The 27,593-nt window shown below is 28.1% G+C and overlaps 1 protein-coding gene across 1 annotated transcript; it reads left to right on the top strand.

The window, feature by feature from the left end:
- Positions 1–5,043: 5,043 nt before the first annotated feature.
- LOC147066739 (uncharacterized) lies at positions 5,044–26,655 on the top strand. The gene is made up of 6 exons (XM_085954111.1): positions 5,044–5,117; positions 8,827–8,894; positions 20,789–21,259; positions 23,480–23,615; positions 24,694–24,858; positions 26,219–26,655. Exons 2-6 carry the CDS (start codon positions 8,880–8,882, stop codon positions 26,377–26,379), a joined length of 948 nt encoding a protein of 315 aa, XP_085810237.1. The 5' UTR covers positions 5,044–5,117; positions 8,827–8,879; the 3' UTR covers positions 26,380–26,655.
- The last annotated feature ends 938 nt before the right edge of the window (positions 26,656–27,593 follow it).

Below are 27,593 nucleotides of genomic sequence, written 5' to 3'. Positions count from 1 at the left end.
TAGGTCAATAATTATTATAAAGCAATCATTATTCGTAGGATATTTATCACACTTGAATGGTCAAAGACATAGCTTATAGTTAGTATTTTTAGAATTATCTTCAAATGTGTTAATCTTGCCCATTTTTTGAATAATAAAATGCCTAATTCTTGTCAAATTTGGGATCACAGAGATTATCAATATAATTTTTTATCGTAAATATTTTACTATAATAATATCGACATAAATAAATTATACTAATGGTTTTATAAATGCGTTTAAAAATTAATAAACGTAAAAAATCTTAATACCACTGCACGTCATGCATGTACTGAAATATGACTATATTCTAAAACATTAGAGCTAGAGGTTTAAAAGAATACTTTGTTATATAATAATAATACTTTATGCAGTCATCAAATGTTTAAAATAAATATAAAGAATAAGGCTTCAAAATTATATAATTAGATTATCTACAACGTTTAAGAAATGTCTAGGATCATGCTTAGAAAATACCATAAAACCTCCATTTTGACCTACGCGGCGCACGTCCCCCCTTAACGTATTGCACAGCTAGGGTTGCAGTAGTATGAAACAATTACTAAGTAGTGAGATCCAAAATTTAAAATAAACTGAACGCTGCGTTGGTGCGTACTTCCACAGAATTTACGTTTGAATATCTGTTCTTCAAGCTATAACTCATATCTTACTGTTTTTATAATTCTCTACTCCATGCGTAAATAAACTAAAATAAAATTATTATTACAGTATTATCTATTAATTTTCACTAATATTTATATCTTAATATTAATCTTAATTAAATTGAAAATATATTAATCTGGTAATAAAATCATTTCATAATAATCATCACTTCATTTTAATATTTCAAATAATACCGCAAAATGGATAAAATCGGGTAGACCAAAATAATTATAATGTTTCAGGAAAAATAAAATATATTGATGTACTAAAAAAAACAAATTACTCGCATTATAAAGTGTGAGAACACAAGGTGAAATAATCATTTGTTTTTTTATTGTGGGTAATTAATTCGTTTTTTTTGTTGAAATTCTGTATTTTTTCCATCGTAACTACGTACCTACCTACACTTCAGAGCTTTATTAAAAATATACTTTCGATAAGCTAATTTCAATGCTTGCTATGTAACTGGTGTTATTTACTGAGGTTTTAAATAGCGGCCGATCTGTAGATTCCAAAACACAAGAATTAGCTTTCATAAGGTTTAAACTTTAAAAAATGAACTTATCGTAATAGAAGTTTTTTTTTTCAATTTCAATTTATTTATTTATTTTTAACATATTGTGGACATCACAAATTATAAGTTTAAGACGTTCACAGCATGACATTTAGAAATAAAGTAATATAAAACAGTATTACATAAAAAAAGAGATAGATCAGTATAGAGATAGATAGTAAGTTATTAAACAGTAGAAATGTGTACATACAAAGAATATAAATTAGATAGGTACGAGGAATTACACCGGATGAGTTAAGCAGACCCTATTTTAAAAATTTATAAAACAACGTCCACCTATACTCATACTCACGTAGGTGGAGTATATCAACACCAGTGGGTCTATTCTATACTTATCGAACACTAAATTGATAAATAGTATCAAACTTAGGGTAGGTTTGTATCAAAATATTAGCACTTATTGTAACAATTACACGAAGCCGGTTTTTATTGTTGCAATAAGTGCGATATTTTAACAGCAGCAAGATAGGTGCTGTTAAAATATAGCACTTATTGCAACAATAAAAACCGGCTTCGTGTAATTGTTACAATAAGTGCTAATATTTTGATACAAACCTACCCTAAGTTTGATAATATTTTTCACTTTATCACTTTAGCGGTCGATAAGCATAGAATAGACCCACTGAAGCAATTTCGTTGAACATAGTTATCGCCCTCTCAATTGGCATTACCAGTGGCAGGTTGGTTCTGCACCTTGGGAGAATAAACAACTGATGTTCTCTATTTCTCTTTCTCTTGTGTACTACTCCAATGAATCAGGGTGTATTTGGCACGTTTGTAGTTTTATGTTAAAGGTTAATGATAAAGGAAACTGGAAGTAATTTTTCATTGGAGATATTTTTTTAGCAAGATTCACACTTGTTCTTTGATATATATTTGCGAGCCTTGGCCTGAGATAAAAATGATTTATATTAGTACTACTAGCCTGCAACATTTTCAGTACAATAAACTACCATTTTATATTATATCAAAAAATCATCAATTATACACATCCTGTACAACCCAGGAATCTTTATTATTATTGAATAATATATACAGTAGACAGCGTAAAGCGTGATAAGTCGTCTTGCAGGTTTCCTGTTAGCAAGGGTATCCGACAAGGCGACACGATCTCACCCATATTGTTAACTACTATTCTGGAACATATTTATTCAGGTGATTTGACTGGGAAAGCAGTAGAGTTGCCATTAATGGCGAATACCTGTCACTTGCACTTTACAAACAATTGTTTTGTCTTTGCAATACAGAAGACCTTCAGAATATGATACAGGAGAATGCAAATGAAAGTCGCAAAGTAAATTTAAAAATAAATATCTCAAATACAAAAGTAATGGTAAACTGATTTTCTGAACTAAAAGTGATCCTCGTCAATGACACTCAAATCGAGCAGGTCCACAACTATGTCTATCTCGGAAAACAAATGTCAATTGACAGTGACATGTATAACGGGATTCCTCGCAGAGCCAAATTGGGTCGGAGTGCATTTGGGCGCCTGAATAGTATATTCAAAAGTGACTTCCTATTGTGTCTTAAGTGTTCAACTAATGTATGATACCAATGCTTATGTATGTGTGTAAAATACGGACTCTTAATTTAAAAGAAATTCAAAACGTGGCCTGGAATGGTGCATGTTAAGCATAATTCGGAAAGATCACAAAATAAACCAATGCGTAAGGAAGCAAACAAGAGTGCGCGATATAATAGAAGTCACTAAGCAATTTAATTGTATAACCGCTGGGAAAATACCGTCATACAGTGATACCAAAGGGACACTAAACGACCACAGGGGTAGTGATTAACGTAAAAAATGGTGTAATTACGGCGTGTAAACGCGCTTTCGGCAGACAAACTCATAAAGTTCGGTGAATGTAGCAGCGAGGAACTAAAAACCGATACAGTGGAAAGAGCTAGAGGCGTTTATCATAATAATATATAAAATATTAACAATACTGAGAATATAATATATAGCTTAAAAATTAATTAACAATAATATAAAGGTATATAGATGATAAATCATTGTCAACTATTTCAAAATATTTATATAAAATGAAAATTATTCACCCTCTTTTGTCTTCAGCTTTTTCTCATATTATAATATAATATGTTAGGAAATTAAATAAATAACTTTTCCAAAAAAATCAGATTGAAAAGTGATCTCTACTTGGTAAAAGTCATCATTAATTAACATGTAGCATGTTATTATATTTTTGAATAGTTCATTACTATAATGGATGCATTCAATCATTTTATGCGAAATGGATTTTTTCGAATTAAGTCATCTTCATTCATTATTTTTCCATAATAGTCGCCTGTGACCCAAATATATGACGAGACCATTTTTCACAAGCAAAAAAAAATCACTTGAAAATCTTCTCAAAAGTACGCGAACATCTTGTGATTTCTTTTAGATTAATTCCTACTAATAAATTTCAATTAAAAGCAATGCAATGTAGATAGTCCGTTCTCTTCTTGACTTGTGTTCACAATACAATACAAAGAAATGTATACTACGTTCCGATATAAAATGTGGGTTTTTTTTCAATCGATTTAAATTAATTAAAATATTAATATTTTAGATACTTTTTAAGGCTCCTCATTTAAAGTAGATAAATAATTTCAGTTCTTTATTTTTTGTTAAATTAGTAATAAAATGTAATAACAATTTTACAGCTACCTATTCGATTTTTTGTAGTTCAAAAATCCATATGAAGTAAAAAAGTAGTTTTTATATTATTTGACTTAAAATTTTATTTTTATCTACTTGATAATCTTATCATACCAATATAATATATACATAGGCTATAGTGAAATGACAAGGTTTTGAGTACATAATGCCATTCGATGTAGAAATGTATTTTCTTTATCATTCAACAAAAAAAATCAAAAATGTCTTTATAAAATCGATTAAGCTTTCTGGGATTAATAATTAATTCAACAATGAACGCAAATGTCTGGATTATTTATTTGTTAAATTTTAAAATTTCATTGTGCATTGGTAAGTTCATTTGAACTAAATAAAAAAATAAACAAATGACAATTTGTGCAAAATGTGCAAACGCCAATCTTCCCCGATAGAACTTAGGTATCGTTTAGCTGAAGTTCTAACGATCAAATAAATAATCCCATTCGTCATAGAAATAAATATTAATATCGCACAAAGAAAAAAAAATCTTTTTTTCCCTTCGCTGTAATTAATTAGGAATACTAGATGTCACAACTATGAGGTATGTCTTTATCAAAGCCTTACGCATAAATATCGACTAATCAAATGATTTCTTTTATATTTTTTAAGTTATTCATACTACGTCATCTGTTTAACATTATATGCATTAATCCTTTCTATGCCGCAATTAGTTAATTGATAGTAATTAACATAAGAATTGGTGTAATTAGGGCGTCCAAAGACGCTTTGGGCATTTAACCGGTTAAGGAAATCCCTAACATTCTCCAATAATGCAAAATTTAATTTGTATGGTAATTAAATTGTGTTATTAAAACTATATTAAATAATTTAACACTTTTAAATAAAACACTATAATTGCATTCATATGTTGTATAATAATTATATTAAATGTTTTATTTGTTGTCATTTATTCTATCATTAAAATCAAATTTCATCTAAATTTTGTTTCTTCGCTACATTTTTAATTTTCTTCAAAGAAAAACTAAGCCGTTCACTTTTTAGTTGAACGAACTTGTTCGTAGCGCCTTCGTATGGTAATGGACATTTTGCAACGTTGATCTATATAAAACGCAGGCTCCGTAGAAAAAAGTAAACAGTTTGGTGTGTGATTCCAGCGATCTACCATCATCTTGATTACTTACATTGGACATATCTTCTTACAACAACCAACACGTTTTGGTACGTAGTTTGTTGTGATTTTAACCTATAGGTTTACTTTAAAAATTAATAATAATACAGATCTATTTTTTTAAACAATCAAGGGTTGAATAAAAGCACATACAGCTTTCGTCTTATAGTGAGCTTTTGGTGTTAAATTAAGAGCTTCTAAGATTATATTTAATTCCCAAACAGGTTAACATAATATACTTATTTTATAATAATCAACACACCTAGTTTTCTGAAAGTTAATTTACAATGTGCGAAAGTGTGTAAGTGATAAATACTAGTTCTACCAATGACAATGGTTTGAACACAACGAATTTTATAAATTCTATTACCCTTGTATATTGATAAAGGTTTCGGCCTATGAATCCTTAAAAAAAAAACTAGAATTGAACGGTTGCAAATGGTTATGTGAGATACACCCTATCGTGTTAAACATAATATATTATGCATCCTTGCACACAGCAGTAGCGTAGTATCATTTTTTTTTATTTGTATTTATTTATTTTAATGGTTATTAATTACTTACTTACTATATCATGGTAGATCGGTGATTAGAGTAAGGAAATTCTTTACATTAAAATGACAAAATAAAATAAATAATATTAATATTCTTTAGAATGATCAAAATTCATCAAATCGTTTTTTATTTATTTTTATAATAAATAATTAATTAAATTCTAAATGTCGGTGTTAAAAATGTTACTATGGTATGGTAACACATTTATAATACCTACATAATATTACAATGATATCAAAACTATGATTCTTCTGATCTAAATTATTACTGGGTGAAAAATAAATTATTTCCCTAAAAATTATCCTAAATATAATAATTATTCAAATGTATCAAATTACCTACCGAGTTTTTCAATTCGCCAATAATTATTTTATTGCAGGCATGAAATATTTATTATCCATAAAAGTATTCATTTGTATTAACTATATATTCATGTTCGATTCATTAATATATTTTAAGTACCGAAATAAGATGGCCGTATAGCATTGATATCAAAGACGGATACGTTGTTCGTGGACCATTGCAGACAGTAATGTTCGAATTGTATTAGATTCAATAACAACATTAAGTTGAGAGGTATTGATGATATTTGATACTTGATACTTTCGAACACCTACTTTGAATCATTTAGAATTGAATACTCGATATGATTGTATGTCTAATTAACTTATTACCTATTATCCTACTACCTATTATCTACTGTATTTTCCTTGTATTCCGGGTTGGTCTTTAATAATGTTTTCTTATACATGAATTTAATCTCAATACTATATGGACATCTATTTCCGATACATAATTTCTCGGTAAATTTTATTGTGATACCGGGCAACTGTAATTATACAAATTTAATTTCCGGACACGTTATATGAGGGGTGTATTTTCAAAGTGAACTTAGTCCACCACTCGACGAATGCCAGAATTTAAAGGATAAAATTTTCAACAAGTGTTTTTTAAATAGAATAATCTAATAGCATTCAACACAGTAGACTTCAACTTCAAAATCGGTTTTAGAAACCAGAGTAACTTTTTTCAATGCAAAACGCATGTGTAACATCAACACCATAAACGATTTTTTTAGCTTTTGCCAAAATTTTGATGAAGTGGAATAAGTTTACTTTAAAAATACACGCCTCATATATGATTTCTTCTTATACGCATAAATGAACCAGGGCGAATGTATTGTTATGGTTGTTAATTTAAATCAAGTAAATCCAAAACTATGTAATAATTGTAGAGACACTATTTTACAGATAGTAATAATAACAATATCATTATGTATTGTAAATAACACTATATTGTTTAGCGAAGCGTTACTCGGTATTTTATAATATAGGTACTCGTAATATAAACAGGAAAATATATCTATTAAATAACTTCCAATTCATTATATCAGCAATAACAGCTGAGTGACAAAAAAATATGATATACAATAAACTGTTTTGTAAATGAAAGACTTTCCGTGAGCAACATTTTTTAATAAAATTGCAAAACATGATATTAAAAGAGATTAATTTCAACAAATTAAAATCGTGAGAGAGTTTCATGAAAGAATTCGGATGAGAAAAACGAAAGCACCGAGACTTTGCTGGTTGAACAAATTCACGCCTGCAAATGACTTTTTTTATAAATTTATGAGATAAACACATTGTTTTAACACTATTCTATCAACGTCGTTTATTTTACAATATCAAGTTCAAAGTTGAAGTTTTGCGTGCAGAACGTTATTCGATTAAATACTTTCTACTTTACGACAATACATCGTTTTAACACGTCATGTTTTCTTCACACAATTTAATGTCATACACATTTTTTTAATAAACATGTTCCTGAAGCTGATCTAAGTTATGTATTTTTAATATCATTTAAGATCATATTCAATTTATGTATTACTTCGTTATTTAGGTTACTGTGATACTACTTAGGTACTTCGATTTTAAAACACATATTGCTTAAAAAACGACAATTTAAGTTTAAACGAGGCAACAAAAAATACAAGAAATACCTCTCAATTAAACATTATATATTACAAATTCACACATGAATGACTTTATTCATCTGTATAGTGTCAATTCATTTCATTGTTTAAAAATCGTAGTTGTAAATAAAAATATGCAATATGTATTCCGTATAAATCACCACATAATAAATTCTATGGTTTATTGTCCTTAAAATAATATAATAGTAGAAAGGGATGTTTTTAACAAAGTCACATAAGAAAATAGTGAGTATAAAAAATATTCATCAGTTTTCAGTATTTCAATCATTAAAAATACATAAATATTTATAGTACGAAATATACATGATTTTATAAAAACAAAATTGAATGAAAAAATAAACTTAAAAATAGAGTAAAAATAAAAGTAATAGGTAGGTTAAAAATACAATTATTGCAATATTGTCACCTGAATTTGACGTTTGTGGTAATTATTAATTATTATAAGTGAATATTTGAATAGAGTCAGCCGGTCAAGAAGAATTTTTTTTTTATACCTCAAGCTCTTGGCTGAAATTTGCTTGTTTGTAAAATTATCAAGCTAGCATTCCAAAATTTTCTATCTGTAGTTAGTTGTGATGTTTACTATAATTAAAATGGTTCAAAAGACATCATATTATAATGTCACTGTATTTTTGTAAAAAAAATATATACTGAAATCTTGTTGCAAATTGAGTTTGTTCATTCAATGAAAATATTTTTTCTGTGTGCCATTAAACTACAGATGCAGGTTTATAACATATAAAAATATTTATATTTTCTTTGGTCATTCTATTTATATATAAAATTTTATTTAAATAATTCGACATACGAGTCGCATGTTGTACGCATTGTATTTTTACGAACATGTTTGCCAGTATGATCAACCATTTATGGTCCTTTCTCTATGCACTTTAGGCCATATGCGCCTCGTGCCCCGCTGGTTTCCAAATACTGGTCTAGATCAAGCACACACGAAAAACCCTTTCATGTTTGCCAAACGCATGTTGACTGATTCACAAAAAAGTTTATTAAAAGATTTTTTCACAACAAATAGATGCTACTTACTCAAGCTATTTTTGACCATTTTCTGGTCGCACCACACATATTGAAAGATAACACGTGAATTTGCCAAACCGATGATTCTGAACAGAGACCCACGATTGTATAAACGGAAACTTTACCACTCGTCTATAAAGAACTTTAAATATAATATTTTTATTTTCTTACAGGATCTGCAAGAAAGGTATCTCCAATATCAGCAAAACGAAATTGATTTATCACAATGGCGTCGCTAAAGGTGAGAATTTAGTTTTATAGTAATATTAAATTGTTATATACGTTAGGGATGTCTAATAATCCTGATTTATATTTTATAATACTGTTTATACAATAACAGTATTATAAAATATCAATTAATATTTAAAATGAAAAATATTAGGGTGGTACTGATTTCATATAATTATATTGTGAAATTATTAACTATATAATAGGTATTGCCTTTTATTTAGTAGAATGTCTTGTCATTAAAAATGTACAATTTATATACCATAAAAGTTTACTTGAATACACTTCACAAATTAAATAACATTATTATACCAACTAATGATCTATAATCACATTAACATTTAAAGGAGAAAAAGGTCGAAGACAAAAAACTAGTTATATGTTGCATTTCGTTGATTTTTATGACAAAATAATGATTCCATATACCGACAATTTACTCTAATGATGTTTTCCGGTTGATAAATTATGTTCGATAAAGTGAAATTATTGCAATATACATTTGTTACATTAATAGCAATCGATTATAGTTTCTTTTTTAAATTGATTAGATAAGTAAAAATTATCGTTATCTATAATGTCTCAAAAAGATCCACAAAGCTCACATAATGTAGCTTTTAATTTGATTTAAAATAAATGTGAACGCACGGTAAATACACAAACCCGCTTACGATATTATATTAAATATAACGATATTAAATTTATAGTGTAGATATTTTTTATCAAAGTACGAAATTTCATATGATTTAAAAAGTTGGGACATACAATAAAAGTGGAAATATATTAGCTACTAATCATTCAAAATATACATGTTATGATATGTACCATTTTATATAATGAAAAAATTAATGCTATTGATTATAATATCGTTATATACAGATACAGCTTTATATAATAAAATAAAGCTGAAAAAATGTTATATAGACAGTTAATTTACATGAAACTCACTTTAAATTTGTAATTAAACATCACTATTTAGAATATATTTAGATAAACAATCACAAAAATTTTAATAGCATTAAACACGTTGTCGTCATTGTATTTATATTCGCATTTTAACCTCATTTTACTAATACTGAAAATGTTTTGAAAACTCTATAGGTAGTAATATGACATATGAATATCTATCCATCTATGTATATGTAGTGCAAATTGTTTAGAGAAAATGCTATCGAATTGATTAAAAATCATTCAATATACTCAAATAAAATGTATAGTTAAAAATAATTCATATTTCAAACTATCAAAAATTTGTATGATAAAATAGTAAAATAAATTAAATATATTAGTTTCCCTTGTCTACTATTAAGTATTTGCAACATAGATTTGCATGAATATTAAATTATACGTTTCTCATTCAACGTAAGGTCTTATACACTGATAAACACGTTTTACTAAGTTATTTGTAAGATATAAATCACATTGAAATACAGAAAAGGCTATGCAATATAAATAATATACTCTTGAAGATGATTTTGAAGTAAAGGTTAAATATTACCTTCTTTCACCTTGATATAGTTTCAACTACAGGATTTAAGTTCGGTTGCCTCTTCTAAATTACTATGTACTATAATAATACACATATTGCATAGTATAACCTTATCGTTTTATTAATAAAACAAAGATTTCTAGTTGATTACGTGTGTAGTAAGCTATATTTTTCACAGTTAATGGTTTATTTTATTAATATAAAAATAATTAATCGTTTTTAAGAAGCCTACGGGTATGTGTTATGAAATTCATTGAACAATATTCGGTAGCTTAAACATACTTTCATATCGAAAAAAATGTGATAAATTAAATAATTATTTACAGTTCGCAAAAGTATATTATATAAATTAATATAAGAGTTTTTTTTCTATATAAGAGTTAACGAAACCGTGAAATACATTATAAATTTTCTTGTCTATATACGTAATATTAAGACGTTAACAATAAGCTTATTTTATATATACATTATGAAATCTTAAAGTTAAAACAGTAAAAGAAAATCTTTAGCGGTGAATCGATAAGTACGAATACTATACTATCAGATTAAGTTATGTTAAATAAGATACATACATTATGATTATAGTATTGTCCACAAAAAATATATTGTTATATACATTTTTTTAATAACACACTGCTTCCAAATTTCAAAAAAATATAAAATCTCAAGATACTATAACGTAAGTAATTAATTTTTAAGCTTTTTGTTATAAGAAAAATATACAAAAAGGACGTTGACAGTTTAAATAAAAATATATTATACTCGCGATAGCCGAATGCTAACATGTTTCTGGGAAAAGTCACACGGTGTTTTTTCAGTGTGTGTTTGGATCCAGAGTATAATGTTACAAAACCTCTTTGCGAGGCGGTAAAATTTGCTTTCGACTGTAGAGTCAACATGTAGCACCCAAGTGAAATTTATATATTATTCCATAGTTTAGTTAGTAGCATATTGAATATGCATTAATTAATTATATTAAAAGAATACACTAGATACAGATAAAATGTTATTATTTTAATATTCCTTACATACTATCAATATTTACGTTTAGTATATTTTAACATTATTTCTATTCCAAAACGAACCATATAAAGTTATACAATGCAAAGGGGTTTTTTTAACAAATATGTTAAAGAAAACCTTTTTCGTGTATATAAGAAGTCTGAGTAAATATGAATACTTACTCCACCTAACTACCACACGCACTTAGCGGATAAATCTGAAGCTTGCAATTTGAGACTTTTTGTCATAATTTACATTTTAAAGCGTTTTACTTATTAAAAATGTACGTATCTAAAAACAGTAAAAAGACAAATATTAAATATATAAAAATAATTAAATATTAAACTTTAAAAAAAAAGTTACGAAATATGAATTCAATAAAGAATCCCAGCTCATTATTATAAATTTATTTTATTAAGTTTCATTTAAAATGTATAGAAATGATTTTTGACTGATTTGTTATATTCATTTTAAAACAAATAGTTTTTTATAAAAAAAGAAAAATGTGTATAACATGAAATGTTTTATATTTATATCAAATCGAGTATGAATATTCTAACCATACTGAAATTAAAACCGGAAGGCTCTATACAATATGGAAGTATATTCTATATCTTTGGATTTACTTTTTTATTTAATCTATATTGAATGTATAATACGTTAAACCTAAAAAAATATATTATTTATTAAAGAAAAACATTGTCATTCTAACTTGTCCACAGAAAAAAAACCCTCGATTCATAGGCAAGCAATTCTTAAAATTATATATCAGCTCTTAGGTACAATTTTTGAAACGGCAGTTTACTTTCTGTGCAATGTCTGTATAAAATGTAATAATTATTCGGAAAAAAAATGTAAAACGACTTACCTAATTTTGTACCTAAAATCAGTTCACAGGATTGACAATGTTCTAATTTCATTTATTTTTTTCTGTAATAAAAATGATTGAACTATTTCTACGCATATATTCAATCATCCCACGTTATTGCAGTATAGTTTTGTAATTGCCTCTAACTACTAACTTCTGACGGACAGGCCTCCAAAAATAGACAATAGATTCTCACGTGAACTTATTTACCAATATACAATTAATTAATGTAATCAGAATCATACATCTAATGGAGAACCAAAGCATTTCCAACCACATTTTGAAATAGTTTAGCGTAAGGTTTATTTTTACAGATGTGCAAGTTAAAATTTATGCAATACGTATTCCTATGTTTTATTTTGTAACACTGCTTAATTGAATTTATCATTAGTAAAATAAAAACATTTTCATTATCTTGTATATTATGTATTAAAATTAACTAACGGAAACTTATCTTATTAAGGGAAATCTATTGTAAGTACATTCGTGACAACTCTATAATGTGTAGCAACATAATCTTTTTATATCCTTTTCTTAATTACTGAAGTTTGTAATTACTGAAATTAGAAGCTTTTATCCGGCGGAATCTCACGATGGCTAGGTTGATAGAGTTATTGTAATTTCAGACAGTTTCTTGATGATGTCGAGTGACCTGGAAAGCTTACTATAACTGGTCTAGTACACATCAAATAAAAATACTTAGGTACACATCATATATGTATCAGCAAAGGTTCCATTACTATAGATATTTACTTAAGAAATTGGAACTATGTTTTGATTTAAACATGTGTTATATTCATAAAAAAAACGGCATGTGAATTTTGACAGAGTTATGGCATTTGAATTACGGTTAGTAACCCTCAATCTGGGTTAAAACAGGTTAACCTTATGATTTAAACGATATAAAAATTACTGTATCACTTTAACGTTATTATTAGATAAAAAAAACATTCATAAAAAATAGATCAAACATATACATTACGTTCAGTAGTTCATTAACGATTTGGACTAGCACCGTTTGCGTCCATTGTATGATTTTAATTAATCCATAAAAAAAGATTTCAACTCATTCAATAACAGGTACTATATACCATTAGGTACTTCTGTGGCGTAAAGGAAAATGAAAATATGTATATGAAAACAATGTTAAATTCAGTCAAAAATATATATTATTATATTTATATTAACACGATACAGGGAGATAGAACAGATTTAGTAATGTTTTTTCTACCCTGTATCTCACAAAAAATAATATAGTGTGGTGACTTAAATGTGTATTATTCTAAATTAATGCACACAAACGGAAAATTATTAATATTATCTTCAAGCATATTTTTATATACAACAATAAATTTTACTTGGGTATACGTTATTAAGTTTTATTCATATGTATAAATAAACCAATATTTAATAATAAATAGGTAAGTATAAAAATATAAATTTTAAATTATGTGATAAATGTAATTTAAAAATATGCAGGTAGGTGAAATACTAAATGATTTTAGTGTTTGTTATATGCATGATTTTGTGAAGTTAAAATTACAATCATTGCATACCGTATAATTAACCTTTCATACACAATTATTCAATTATAGCATTTGCATAAAACTACACCTAAGATTTTTCACATGGTTTCATTAAGTACATTTTTATTTTACTTATACAAAACATTTTAATGTTTTTAATATAGTGGTATTAAATAATGTGTATGTTTTGATATTTATCACATTTAACACGCACTTTAGCCACTGTTACTTATCAATTTTTCCACAGAGTTAGAAAACTTATGAATAATCTTTACAAGCAGTAGGTCAAATACCGCTTTTGAAAACGAAATCGTCTCATTCAAATAGTGGTACAAACTCATGATTCCCATACGAAAACTGAAAACAATGCATATAAAAGACGGTGGGAAAAAACTGGCGTAGATTTTTTTCTTGATTTAAAATTTCTTAACGTTATATAGGGTAAAAGGTGTTGCTGAACAAGTTTATTAACCTGACAATGGTCTATCCTGATTATTTTAACGACATAATATTTTTTTAAATTACTATTTAAAATGAACGAATGACCAATAATGCATTCTTGACAATTAGAATGTCGATGTAAGAATGATTTATTTTAAAATACAAATTCATTTTACGATTTTAGATAATATTTAGATTCATAGACAGTGACGTCGCGTGGGTGTATACAGGCTATGCCTTGCTTAGGGGTGGTAAATTAAGAAACGAATCCTCACATAACATCTTTTGAAAGCAGTGGCGGTTTTCCATTAACCGAACAATGCAGTGGCTTCGTCACAAAGTACTGACATCTTAATTTAAAGAAATCACAAGGGTGCCTCCAAGTGTATGAGTGACCCAGACCTCCATTATTTAAAACCATTACTAATTGAGAGTAGTTTTCGTAGAGTTCGTTTCGTAGATCAGTAGTGAATGATAATTATGTACCTACGCCATTCTGTTACATTTTTAAGTTTAATTTGAATCATTTATTTTTTGTTAATTCTCCGTGCTCCTCTCTTTCATTAGCACTTGTATTAAAAAGTCTCTGTAAACTCGGTCAAAGCACACTTGAGTTCGTGGTAACCTCAGTCTTGGGCATATACTTCTGGTATATTCCCAGGTATAAACAACTGGTGATGCTTAACATCCAAATGCAAAGCCTCGTGATACTCTCGTAATACCGAGTGTGGTGCGTGGCGGTTTGGTTTGGAGGGAATTATTCGTAGTTTAAGATGGTAAAATATGTAGGTGGTTTTTATTTAATCTATGAGATATATGTACACCTAACAATTTTACATACAATTTGAAACTTAACATGAAAAGGGACGGTATTTTAAGTCTGCCTAAAGGTGGCACTTTGCTTAGGGACGTCACTGTTTATAGGCACATATTGTTGCATTGCAATATTAATATATTATAATAAAATACAGATACATTACATACACTTGAAATATTTGTCAGCCGCTCACTTAATCAGTTGAATTAATGTATATAGTCTATCCAGCAGTATTCGAATTTATAACTAAGTAAAAATAACATAATGCCCATATCTGTAGCCCATACAAGACGACATTTCATTATTGTATTACGCGAAAAAAATATTAAATAACTGAACAAACATAAGTTATTTTGATTTAAAATACAAAAGCCGATCGCGAATGTAGCTCAACTCCGAAAGCGCTTCAGTGAGTATTAAAAACCATTAGTAAAAAATTATCGTAATTAAGTATGACTCCTTTAGGAATGTGGCCAATGTGCGAGGGTACGATGCTCGAGAGACAGGTTCGATTCCTTGTCTTACTTTTTTCAAAAAGATTTTTCTATTGGTTATATATTCTCAGAAATGTTTTCAAAATCATGTATGTTCAATATTTCAAATGTCACATTCTTAATCATGTGAATTATTCGTTCAAAAAAAATGGTTAATGAAATATTAAATTACAAAATGCAAAATAATAAATTGATTTAAACTAATGAAACTGTAGCTTTCGGGAAAAACTAAAAACATACATAAGTGCTCATTATTAAATAACAAAATATTATTTTACTTAAATAAACAATATGCGGTAGATGGCACCATGGCGTTATAACTATGAAAACTTTATAAACCCACTGTTACGTAAAAAATAACGTATATAATGTAATAACAAAACTATTTTCTTTAATATATAACAAAATACCACTATATTATACTTAGGTGCCTAGTTATTATTACCAATTTCAAATCTCACTTAACTCCCTCGTTCGAACGGTTACCTACTTACATATTTTATTATATTGTGTATTGTGCATGCATCACCATAAAATTTGCACGGGTTTTTTTTTATTGCAACAGGCGTTGCTGCATGTGATTTTTATTTTTCGAAATGAAAATTTACGATGGGACATTGCGATTCTCCCACGGCTATTGGTAATGAAATTCTTGCAAAATGAAAACTTCTCAAAACTTATGCAAAATATTTTTTTTTTTGCCGGATCTGAAGTATTTCACTTTCATATTATACGTACATACACTGTAATTTTCCGAAATTGACAAATGATGTGAAATGCATAAAACACAACAGAATACTTATTCGGTAATACACACTTTCAGATTTGTTCGCCATCAAACTGATTGTAAATTGATAAGATTTTCCAATAATAAGTCGACAGCGGAAAATATTATTTTGCACAACGAAAAATAACATTACATAATGTAAATAAGTAACTCAATATCAGCGACCTCCTTTGATAGACAAGTATTTTTTTAATTTTATTATTAATGACATATAATATAATATAATATAATATAAAAAAGCCTTTTTATTTCTTACAAACAAAAGTAAATGACAGTTAATTGACTATATCTAATGAATATATAATATATAACCTATGAATATATATATATCAATGATTGTATTGTCTACTTATTTTCTAGTTTATATAAAAGTAATTATTATTATTTTTGTATAATACATATATACTTATGTGATATGTAATTAGTTTGTTTGGTTTGTAAGAACCCCTCTTCGGGTGAAGGCCTCCTCCAAAGAGTCCCACTGGACTTTTTGGAGGAGGAGGACTTTTTGTTTTTGGCTATTTGTAGCCAATTTGGGCCCGCTGTTTTTATGATGTCGTCTATTAATGACATATTGAATGGTAATTATTAATTATATTTTTAATGTAGTTTAAGAGTAAAATGTTTATTCAAAATATTTTGTTGTGGTATTTTGTACAATATCATGAGCTTATAATATTTTGGGATAATGTCCCATAAGACAGGTTATGAAATACCATATCAATCTTGCTATGGGGTATCTTGAAATATTATATTATTATATTATAATAAATACCTGGTACAAACGTTAGAATAATATGATATTATTAAAAACGTTGTATTATAATATATATCTTACAGTAATCAAATTTCTTTATAATACTTATGATAATTTACAAAATTAAGATACATACTATATGATTCATAACGAGTCTCTTATATTATATTCCCTAATATCTGAAGATTGTATCAAACTTTTGTTAAGAGATAGCTGTTAGCCGTTTGTTAATAATTAATTCGGCAATTAAAAACATTAGGTAAAAAATTATTTTGATCTCTAATATTTCGACCAAAAATAACTTTTGATAAAATTATATTATTGTAATCAAATTTGAGGCACACGATGGTGGGTTCCAGGTTCGAATCCTGGGTCTATCAAGTACGCATATTGTTTTTCAATTTGTATATGAGTTAGAGTATGGACCTAATAGATTGAGCAAGTGGCTATCATCCATTTGTCGTAAAAACAAAATCTATAAATACAAAACCTTCACGTTGTGAAGGCCCATAATATGATCTTATTAGGATCGGATATGGTAAAATAAAACAGCTATTCATAGATTTAATTGTGGATATATTAAGTAGAGTACAGTTTATCAGATTACGCTATTGAACAATGATTTGAGTTGCCTCATCTCCACGCGCCATGTATATGCAGCCACCTTCCATTCGCTATAAACGTGTCAGAATGAAAAGAATTTAGTGCCACATTTCCTTATCTCGTAACGATGCTGCACGGGACTGCTGTAGCAACCATGCACCTTAGTGCTGAAAGAAAGAGTTTTAGGAAATAAAAAGAATCTTGACTTGCTCTGCCGTCATTTATCTTTAATGACATGAAGTGTCTTCTGTACCCGTGTACTGAAACTCTGCCGAAGAAGAGGAGTCAGGAGTTGAAAGCGATGAATCTAAGGAGGGATCGGAATTATTCCGTCCTCGATACGACGCAGCAAATTTTTCAAATGCCGCAAGCATAGAGATATTAAATAAAAAGAGGAGAAAGGAATCGGCTTTCTCATACAACTGAATGAAGCAGGCCGACAATATCCGACAACTTACGAGAAATAGCGACGCGATAAAAAAAAATGCAGGGCATCATGAAGGATTTACTTTGGTCATTATAACGTATCCATATAATATAATGTTAACGTGGAAATTTTGCCGCAAATTGATTACCAGCCTGCCACATCATACTTGCCTGCTTCACTATACTTTCATATAACCTGTCGCCCCTAGACCGCAAGTTATGGTTCCAGGTGTATTTTTTGAGTAAAATTCATGTGTCAATTTTTACATAAATACGGGTAATTCTACGTGTGATATGACCATATGGTTGAGTGATTGGCCATGTATAGTTTATAAAGATATCTTCACATTGTGGAAGTTCATTATTATATTATTCTTTGGACGGAAATTACAATTTACCTTTTAAAACATAATTAATATTATTTTGAGATAATATTATATTATAATTAGTTCACGCTTGCTTAGTGAGTTCCGTTTAACATCCGTTTGCCGGTCCAAAGTGTTGCAATGAAAAAAGTGAACTCTGCTTTCAAGATCGTGCCGTCAGTGTCATTACGCAATTTTGACGTAAGTACCCACCTCCAGACCAGCGCAACACAGATCTTCGTGACGTATATATACGCAACTCTAAGAGCGACAGTTGTAATAATAACAATTATTTTTATGATTAATTGTACGTCTGTCTAAAATACAACTTGCATTGAGATGAAAAAAAATACCATGACGAAATACATTGTTTGTTTTAAATGTTTACTTACGATTCTTATGACATGGTAAAGTGCCGTATTAAGTTCATTATTATTCAGAAAATTTTCAACGTCAATCATATTATTTTGTGTAATAATTTAATGACGATGAGTTACAAGCTTATTTAAAATACTATTTCCTATCCCTATATTGATTAGATATGCAAATTATTAATCACTATGGCAATAAAAAAACCATGATGTGTCACCAAAAACAACGTTTGATTATACGGACTGGCATAATTTTTTTTTTTGAATATTTCGACCCAATTAAATTATATATATATATTATGCTTCATAACTTTGCACTCCAGCTCTAGTATAAAAATGATGTAATATACACTAAAAATATTTTTTGTTCATATATTATGATCTATTTATTTTCTTATTACTACATATATTATTAATACAAGTGAATATCATTTGATCTAATTTCATGCGAGGTATGAAAATGTATACTATTGTGTACAGTCTAAAATGTAAATACTTTCGTTTGCGGTGTGACTGATATTTTGTATGCTTTCCTTGTAAAGCGCTGGCCTTCTAACCGAAAGTTTTGGGTTCCATTTCCTGTGAGGACACAATATTTATATGTTTTTCTCAAAGCCTGGGTGTTTGTGATTGATCAAAATTACTAACAACCACCTTATACGAAAAAGCAAGGACATGATTATTAATAATTCTAAAAAAATATGTATACTTAGTTATAGTAACATGGTAAAAAAATATTACTTATTTAAATTATAAAATAATATCAGTAATTTTAAATATTCTAAATGGGTTAATTATTTAGATCATTACATTCAAAACTGCGATAAGATTATATTTAAATTAAAATCGTGATATGGAAGTCATTGTTTATTTAATTATTATTACAAAAAGTAGATCATAGTAATTAAAACAGTTAAAATAGTGTTATGTAGTTAAATTGATGTTTAAAAGTACACCGTGACTTTGCCTACATAATGGCTTGATTTTCGATGAAATTAATTCTACTTTAGTTGCTAAATGCAAATTATTCATTTGAAGAAACTAAAACAATTATACAACCTGATATTGTAAACATTGAAGTGTTATAATAAAAAATAACTATGTACATCATAAATAAGGATATTAACATACATATGACAGTTACACATATAAGAATAGTAATTAGTATTACAATATTAATATGTATAATACGTGTATAATATGTGCAATACATTTAATTTATATTTTTTATTAAAACCATATGAAAATATTTATATATCACTAAAGGTAATTTACCAGTTTTGCTTCTAAACGATGCAAATGTAGGTACCTCCGCATAATGGAGGTTATTTTACTATTGGAGTGCTTAAAGTCAGACAACGTTATCTACAAAAATGTTTTTTTTTTTTTTTGAGATAACGTTATTTTACATTTATGGCTACATGATAGTCAAACAACGTTATGTCAATCTTTTCTAATTTCTTATTAAATTGTCAGTAAAATTTAACGCTAGCTAAATAAGTTACCCTTGTTTTCATATTTCTTAAAAACTATCCCTGTAAATTTTAACATCATCATAAGCAAGATAAATGTATAATACATAATAAATTATAAAATATTAACATTAGGTTTTAAATAAACATTTCCCTTGTTGAGTTACAAGAATCTAAAATAACGATTTTTGGCTCTCCTGTAAAGTTGCACTTTTGTAGATAGTGTTGTTTGACACTAAGCCCTCGTAAAATTGATATTACTAAATTATTAATTTTATATTATTGTATAGAAATTCAATATCGCTAGACTGCGGCAAGTTTAACGTGAAGCGTGGCCGTTTTGAGAACTACAATACTGACAATCCTTTCATATTATATCGCAGCGCCACAACGGTGGCTATGACACTTCAAATTATAATTTTCGCACTCTAAGTATTATTATTTTACAATATCCAACCGTCTTCAATCAGTTTTATTTAAAATTATTTTCAGGTTTTATCACTGACCCTGCTAGCTTCAATCGTATCAGCAGAACCACCAGTACAAAACAACTTTGGAGGCTACAACTATCAAAAACCCAGCTCAAACTACAACGCGCCTAGCTCAAGCTACAACGCCCCTAGTTCAGCATACAACGCACCTAGTTCATACAGTGCTCCAATCTCCAGCTACGGCGCTCCCAGTTCAAGTTACAACGCACCGAGCTCTAGCTATAATGCGCCTAGCTCAAGCTATCACGCGCCTAGTTCCAGTTACAACGCACCAAGTTCCGGCTATAACGCGCCTAGTTCTGGCTACAATGCACCTGCCTCAGGATACAGTGCACCGAGTGGTGGCCAAGGATACAACAACTATAATAGCAAACCCAGCTCAAACTACGGAGCCCCGAGCTCAGGATATTCTGGAAACAATTATGCTAGCTCTAGCCATGATAACGACTACAATGACCACGAAAACAATGAGGTATGCATGTGACTGATTACATTGGTTCATATTAATTTGCTTTGTTTTTTTCACGATTTAGCTTTCACATACTTATCATCAAGATCACTGGTCTTGATTTAAGTGTGAAAGTTAACATAGAAGTTGAAAGTTAAGAAACGATTTTTTTCGGTTCGGTACATGTTTAAACACGCGAGTTAACGAGATCTTACTTCCTACTTCAGTTATAGTTTATCAATTTATGGCTACTGCCGTATGTAGTAGCTTAAGCACTGGAAAATGCCAATCGAAATGGCGTATTTCAAAAAAATACTACCTTATTCTTAGGTCAATAATAATTATAAAATAATCATTATTCGTAGGATGTTTTATCACATTTTAATGGTCAAAAACATAGCTTATAATCAGTATCTATAACTCTTTAAATATGTTAATCGTGCCCATTTTTTTGAATAATAAAATGCCTAATTCTTGTCAAATTTGAGATCATAGAGATTATAAATATATTTTTTTATAGTAAATATTTATATTATTTAAATAGTAAACAATTTTACTAATAGTTTTATAAATAAAAATTAAAAAGTCTAAAAAATCTGCACATAGATGTACTGAAATATGACTATATTCTAAAACAAGAGCGCATGTGGGCCCTTAATATTAACAGATTGGTACATAATTTTTTTTAATTGAATTGAATTGCAAAATATAAAATAATAATTTAATGATCCCAACTCATTAGTGTTGGCATTAATGAAAAAAAACATGTTCTAATTAAATCTTCCTTATAATATTTTCCAAAAAAATAGTAACACGAATTTACAGAAGTATATTACATTTTAATGCTACACAATTTATAAAATATCCTTGATTTTATTATTCATTTGATTGACCTTTTTATATTTTGATACTGTTTTATGTTTAAAAAAACTAATTTATCACTTTCTCTTGATACAAGTCAAAAATACCTGCTCAAATCATCACTAAACGATTTATAGCGTGTTCTTTGCGTTCGGTCAAAATTAGAGCAAGAATTTATACTAAGACCAAAAAACAATCATAATTTTAATAGTGGCACAGTTTAAAATGCAATCATAACACAATATAACGTCGTAAGTATAGTATTTAGAGAAAATAAACAGGTGATATTTACACGAATTCGTTGCACAAAACTTAAAATTATTCAATAAACATTACAAACACTAATATTATTGCATGCCATTTTCAAATGATTCAGAAATTTAAGCAATGACCTAAATTTCTTGGTTAGTTTTCTTTTGATTTTATGTTAATTTTAATGTCTTGTATAAATCCAAATATATAATTTACGGTATTGTACATCATTTTTGATAATGCTGTGAAATACAGACAGAAACAATTTGTGTTATTTTGTATTTAGGATCATTAGATATTTTACTCTTCCGTATTGGATTATAATAAATTATTATAAAATCCAAAGTATATAATAGGTAAAACTCAGTTTTGAATTTAATCTTTTCAATATTGGCATCTTAATTATTTGAATTGATAGTTAAAATTCAAAATGGATACTAGTAACTAAGTATTTAATTAGTTGCCCATCAATTGCCCATCAGGTGGCCATTAGATATAATTATCATTTTATTTAAATGTGGTAATTAAATATTAATTAAAAGGTCCGCAGCGAATAGGTTTTAATATCTATGGATATTGTCAACACAATTCTATAGAGAAATAACAACCTATTTCTAATAACTTGGTTCAATATAAGTCATTGCTCAGTTTCTAAGTTTAATGGGAAATAAAGGAAAAATAGTGAAATGATGCTAATTTTAAAGTCTTCTAAAATGTTATTTACTCTATGTGAAGCGTTCAGTGAATGTGAAATTTAAAAATCATATTATATTTTCACACAACAAAATATAATTTTATTGAAATTACACTTATTGTCTACCGAATAAATATACAAGCACGTAGATACTTGGGTATTTATGCATAAAATGATAAATTCAACTCATAACGTGTAAACTGTCATGATAATAATCTGTCCGATGTTTTGCAGTAACACGTAGATATGCAAAGAATACTTCTCAGAACAATTATTTTTTAAAGCTTTATTTTTTACTTTGGACAAGTAGTAATATCAACTTCTTGACAATGTGACTAAAGTGACATTGAACCTGCCAAGATTTCACATAGTGTACTTATAATTTGTGTCTGACTAATATAAACATATTAATTGCATTGTTTTTTTTATTTTTAAAGCCCAAATCTTACGAATTCGGATATGCAGTGAAAGATCCCTACACCGGAAATGATTATGGTCGCAAGGAGTCTTCGGATGGTAACACAGTTCAAGGAGAATACAGAGTTCAACTTCCCGACGGAAGGACACAAATTGGTAATACAATATTTTTTTTGGAGTCTCCAAAATAAATGAACTAAGGGCAATAAATCCCCTTGAAATGTGTTATTGGCACTAAATGTTTGAAATCGATTAGTAATTTATAAATTCAAAATAAAATTACTGTCAATGTGTCTATTATGGATTCTGCAATTTTTGGTCATATCACTCATCGTGGACTTTAGAAGCTGTTGGATTTTAATGGTCTTCAAGGAAGGTTTCACTCTGAATGCTCAAAAGCGTAATATATTCTAGAAGAGAAGAACGACAATATTACATAATATAATATACCTACCCCATTATTTTCTGATAAAAAAGTATGGTAATCGCCATGTTTTTACTAAGTTACATGTTTTACGTTAGTGTTACTGAAAAAAAACATTGATAATGTAATCAAGAAGTATCGCCTTTATAACGTCCACATCAGGACTCAAATTAGATCAAAACATAGCCCCGTTTCGTGAAATTATCGAGACCATCGTTCCGTTTCGTGGAAAATTTATAAATTGCATTCCAGTTCCAGAATTATTAAGAAAATATTTAATTAATTTTCATTAACTATATATTTTTTTCTTAATGTTTAATATAAAATGCATGGTAGTGGTAGGACATTTTAATATTCTCAAAAAATTATCGAGCGCTCTGGTTCGTCAAATTTTCCATTTCGGGACTCCACATACTTGCTTGAGATTTCTTGAATTGTATCATAAAATTTTTGTTGAATTGAAGTTATATCTTAAAATGAGTGTATATATATGTGTGCAAAAATTTTCAGTTACTTAGTAGATATCTAAAAAAATAATACTCGAAACACAGAAATTAAATTAAAGCAAAGCGTAATCTTTTTATCGTTTTTAGGATTCTTGATTTACGTGACCTGAAATCTAAAATTGTTTGTTATCTATATAAATGAATCTGTTTTCATATATTATCCTTAAACTGCTTTAAAAATATTAACGTACGACAAATTATATACATAATTTTTCTAGACATTGAAAATTGGTTTCTACCAAAATACTACTGTAGTGAAAAATATTATATTGTCGGCAATTTATATTTATCATGAAAATTTCAGTGACATACCACGCTGATTGGAAGACCGGATTTCATGCTGACGTCAAGTACGAAGGTGAAGCCAAATACCCTGAAACCTATGGATCACCCAAGAACCAGAACGCGGGATACCCATCATCATCGTATGGTGCTCCATCTGCTGGAAACGGAGGAAACTATAACCAAGGTATATACAATTTAAAGTGATAAACAGTGTGGCTATTCATTGGTAAATTTTGTAGATATAGCATATGATAATTTAGACTTTAAAATAGTGTTTCTCAAAATTTTCCGCGAGTTTTTGGGGTCCAAATATTTATGCTAAAAATTCAATAAAATCTTCAAAACCTGGGCACCTGCATGTTTTTGTGTTTTTGTTCTTAAAATAGATTAATGGTTGTACTTGATGAAATGAATTAAGCATGAGCAATCAAGCAATACCGGCGGCTCTCGTGGTGCGGTGGGTAAGGCGCTGGCCTTCCACCCGAGAGTTCTGGGTTTGATTCCTGGTCACGACAAAAACATTTATGTGTTTTTCTCAAAGCCTGGGTGTTTGTGATTGTTCAAAATTACTAATAAACCACCTTGTACGAAAAAGCAAGGACATGGTTATTAATAAATCTAAAAAAAAAAAAACAAGCAATACCGAATGAATTTATCAATACCGGTATTTCAGTATTTCTTATTGAATACCGGTATTAAACCAGTATTCGTCAATCAATATTATAGTAAAAAAATTAATAGGTACCTATCAATAAATTTAGCTATTAAAATCTATTAAAAACACTAGTTTAAAGCAACCTAAAGAACTTAACTACATTTATTATGTTGGCCTTTATAAATATGAAGTATAGATCATAATATTTTAGAACTGAAAAATTTTACAAATACTAGTCCAGGAACAGTAAAATCTCTCTCAAATTCAAAGTTTGTTGGATGTACTATCAACGTTGATCAATACTTATAGAGAAATTATTGGAAATATTTTCCATGAATGTTTTCTATTCCGAAATATGTTAATTCATAGCGAAAATTATAAACTTAAGTATATTTGAGTGATTTTGTTTTATTATTATTTAGCTTTTGTTGATTCCAGTCAATATATTTGCATTTTGGCAGTATTAATCTTATACACTAAATTTAATATACAATAGTAGTAATTAATGAAAAATATCATTAAATTCATTTTCAAAAAACATAAACGTAACTTATATGTTTTCTTAATACCGAAAATACCGGTATTTTGGATTCTTGAAACCGGTATTTCGGTATCGATAAATAATTTAATACCGGTTTTGAAATACAGGTATTGCAATCCTTGGTTATTATACGTTACTATATAAATAATATTTTTTATTTCTGTGTTAGCTGTCCGCAAAACATTTTTCCTACTTTCAGTGATCCGTGGATGTAAGAAAGTATAGACACACTAGGTTAGAGAATACAGGCTTTTTATATAATATAAAACTTAACATTATAAAATTTAATACAGTTTCATAGTTATTAGGTATATATTGTAATAATGTTCTATGTTTCTGCCGATACAGGTTCATCATTCAATGCTCCATCTAGCCAATATGGATCTCCAGACTACAGCGGCTCCATAACTGGCTTCGGAGGATCCGGCAATAACAATAAATATGACTCATACTCAACGGGTGGAGCGAAAAACCCATCCTCCTCATACGGAACGCCATCATTCCATTAGTATCAACCATCGACCATTATCAAAACGTCATATTATTATGTATCAACCATAAAACATTTAAAACGCTCTCTTAATACTTATTTATTTAACCGTATTTTTACTTAGTTAAATAGTAACTTAATTTTAACTCATCTTTTTAAAGTATTATTATTTATTTTATTTATTTTAACATTTATTAAAAAATAATTATCATTTATCTAAATATTTTTACGTTTTTTTAATGTTTTGTTTTCTATGAAAGCTTTATTATAATTTAATTTTCCACTAAAAATCTAAACAAATTATAATTATTATTTATCTCAAACAATGATAATATTATGATCTCTTTTGTGTTATAAGCTAAGAACAAAAAGTTTTCCGATACCTACCTAATGAATAATAATATAATAATATCATATTGTATATTTTTTGCTAATATTAAACACAGCTACTTAATAATATATTATATTTGAAAACACAATATCTAACTAATATACTATATCAAGGTTTAGGTGGATATTCACTTACTTAATTACTAATTTCTTTCATGGTGCTTATTTATTTTTTTTCCTTTTTTTGGTATTACCTTTGGGCATAAATTGAAAGGTTATTTTTTTTCTATACTTCAAGTTTCTTAAAGGGTTTATACATTGTAATTGACAGGCTTCTATGGGATCGTATCTAGTTTATGTTACCAAAAACTGGTATATACGTGTATATATTATATTATAATAATAATGTATTTATGGAAAAATAAATATTTTTAAATGTGAGATACAACGAACATATAAATACATTTAATTGTGTATTGTTGATTCACCTTTATTGAGTATTTTTTTAAATACATACATACTTATATATAAATTTTGCATTTAATTGTTAATTACAATAAAATTAATATGTTAAATTAATATAGTGACATCTTTTTCATTCCAGTATTAATATATTATTTATATAAGATATTTAAAAGTCAATGCATTTATATTTTTTTGAAATGAATAATTTATTTATTAAATCTAATATTGTTTTAATGTTGCTATGTGAAAATGATCGAGCTAATAAAATAAAACGCAAATTCAGAAATTATATGCAATATTTTATTCCACACGCAATATCCTTTGTAACACCGATGAACCAAAAATCTGATTTCACAAACCGTATACTTACTTCGCTGATTGGATTGTATACGACAGCGACAAAGAGTACACGTTGGAGGAAGGTATGTAAATGATAGG

This window comes from Rhyacophila brunnea, unplaced genomic scaffold (assembly GCF_057557595.1).
Source record: "Rhyacophila brunnea isolate RB1 unplaced genomic scaffold, BYU_Rbru_1.0 scaffold_4, whole genome shotgun sequence".
Lineage (NCBI taxonomy): Eukaryota > Metazoa > Arthropoda > Insecta > Trichoptera > Rhyacophilidae > Rhyacophila > Rhyacophila brunnea.
Note: the sequence above shows the minus strand (reverse complement) of the source record. Positions and strands in the feature narration are given on the sequence as shown.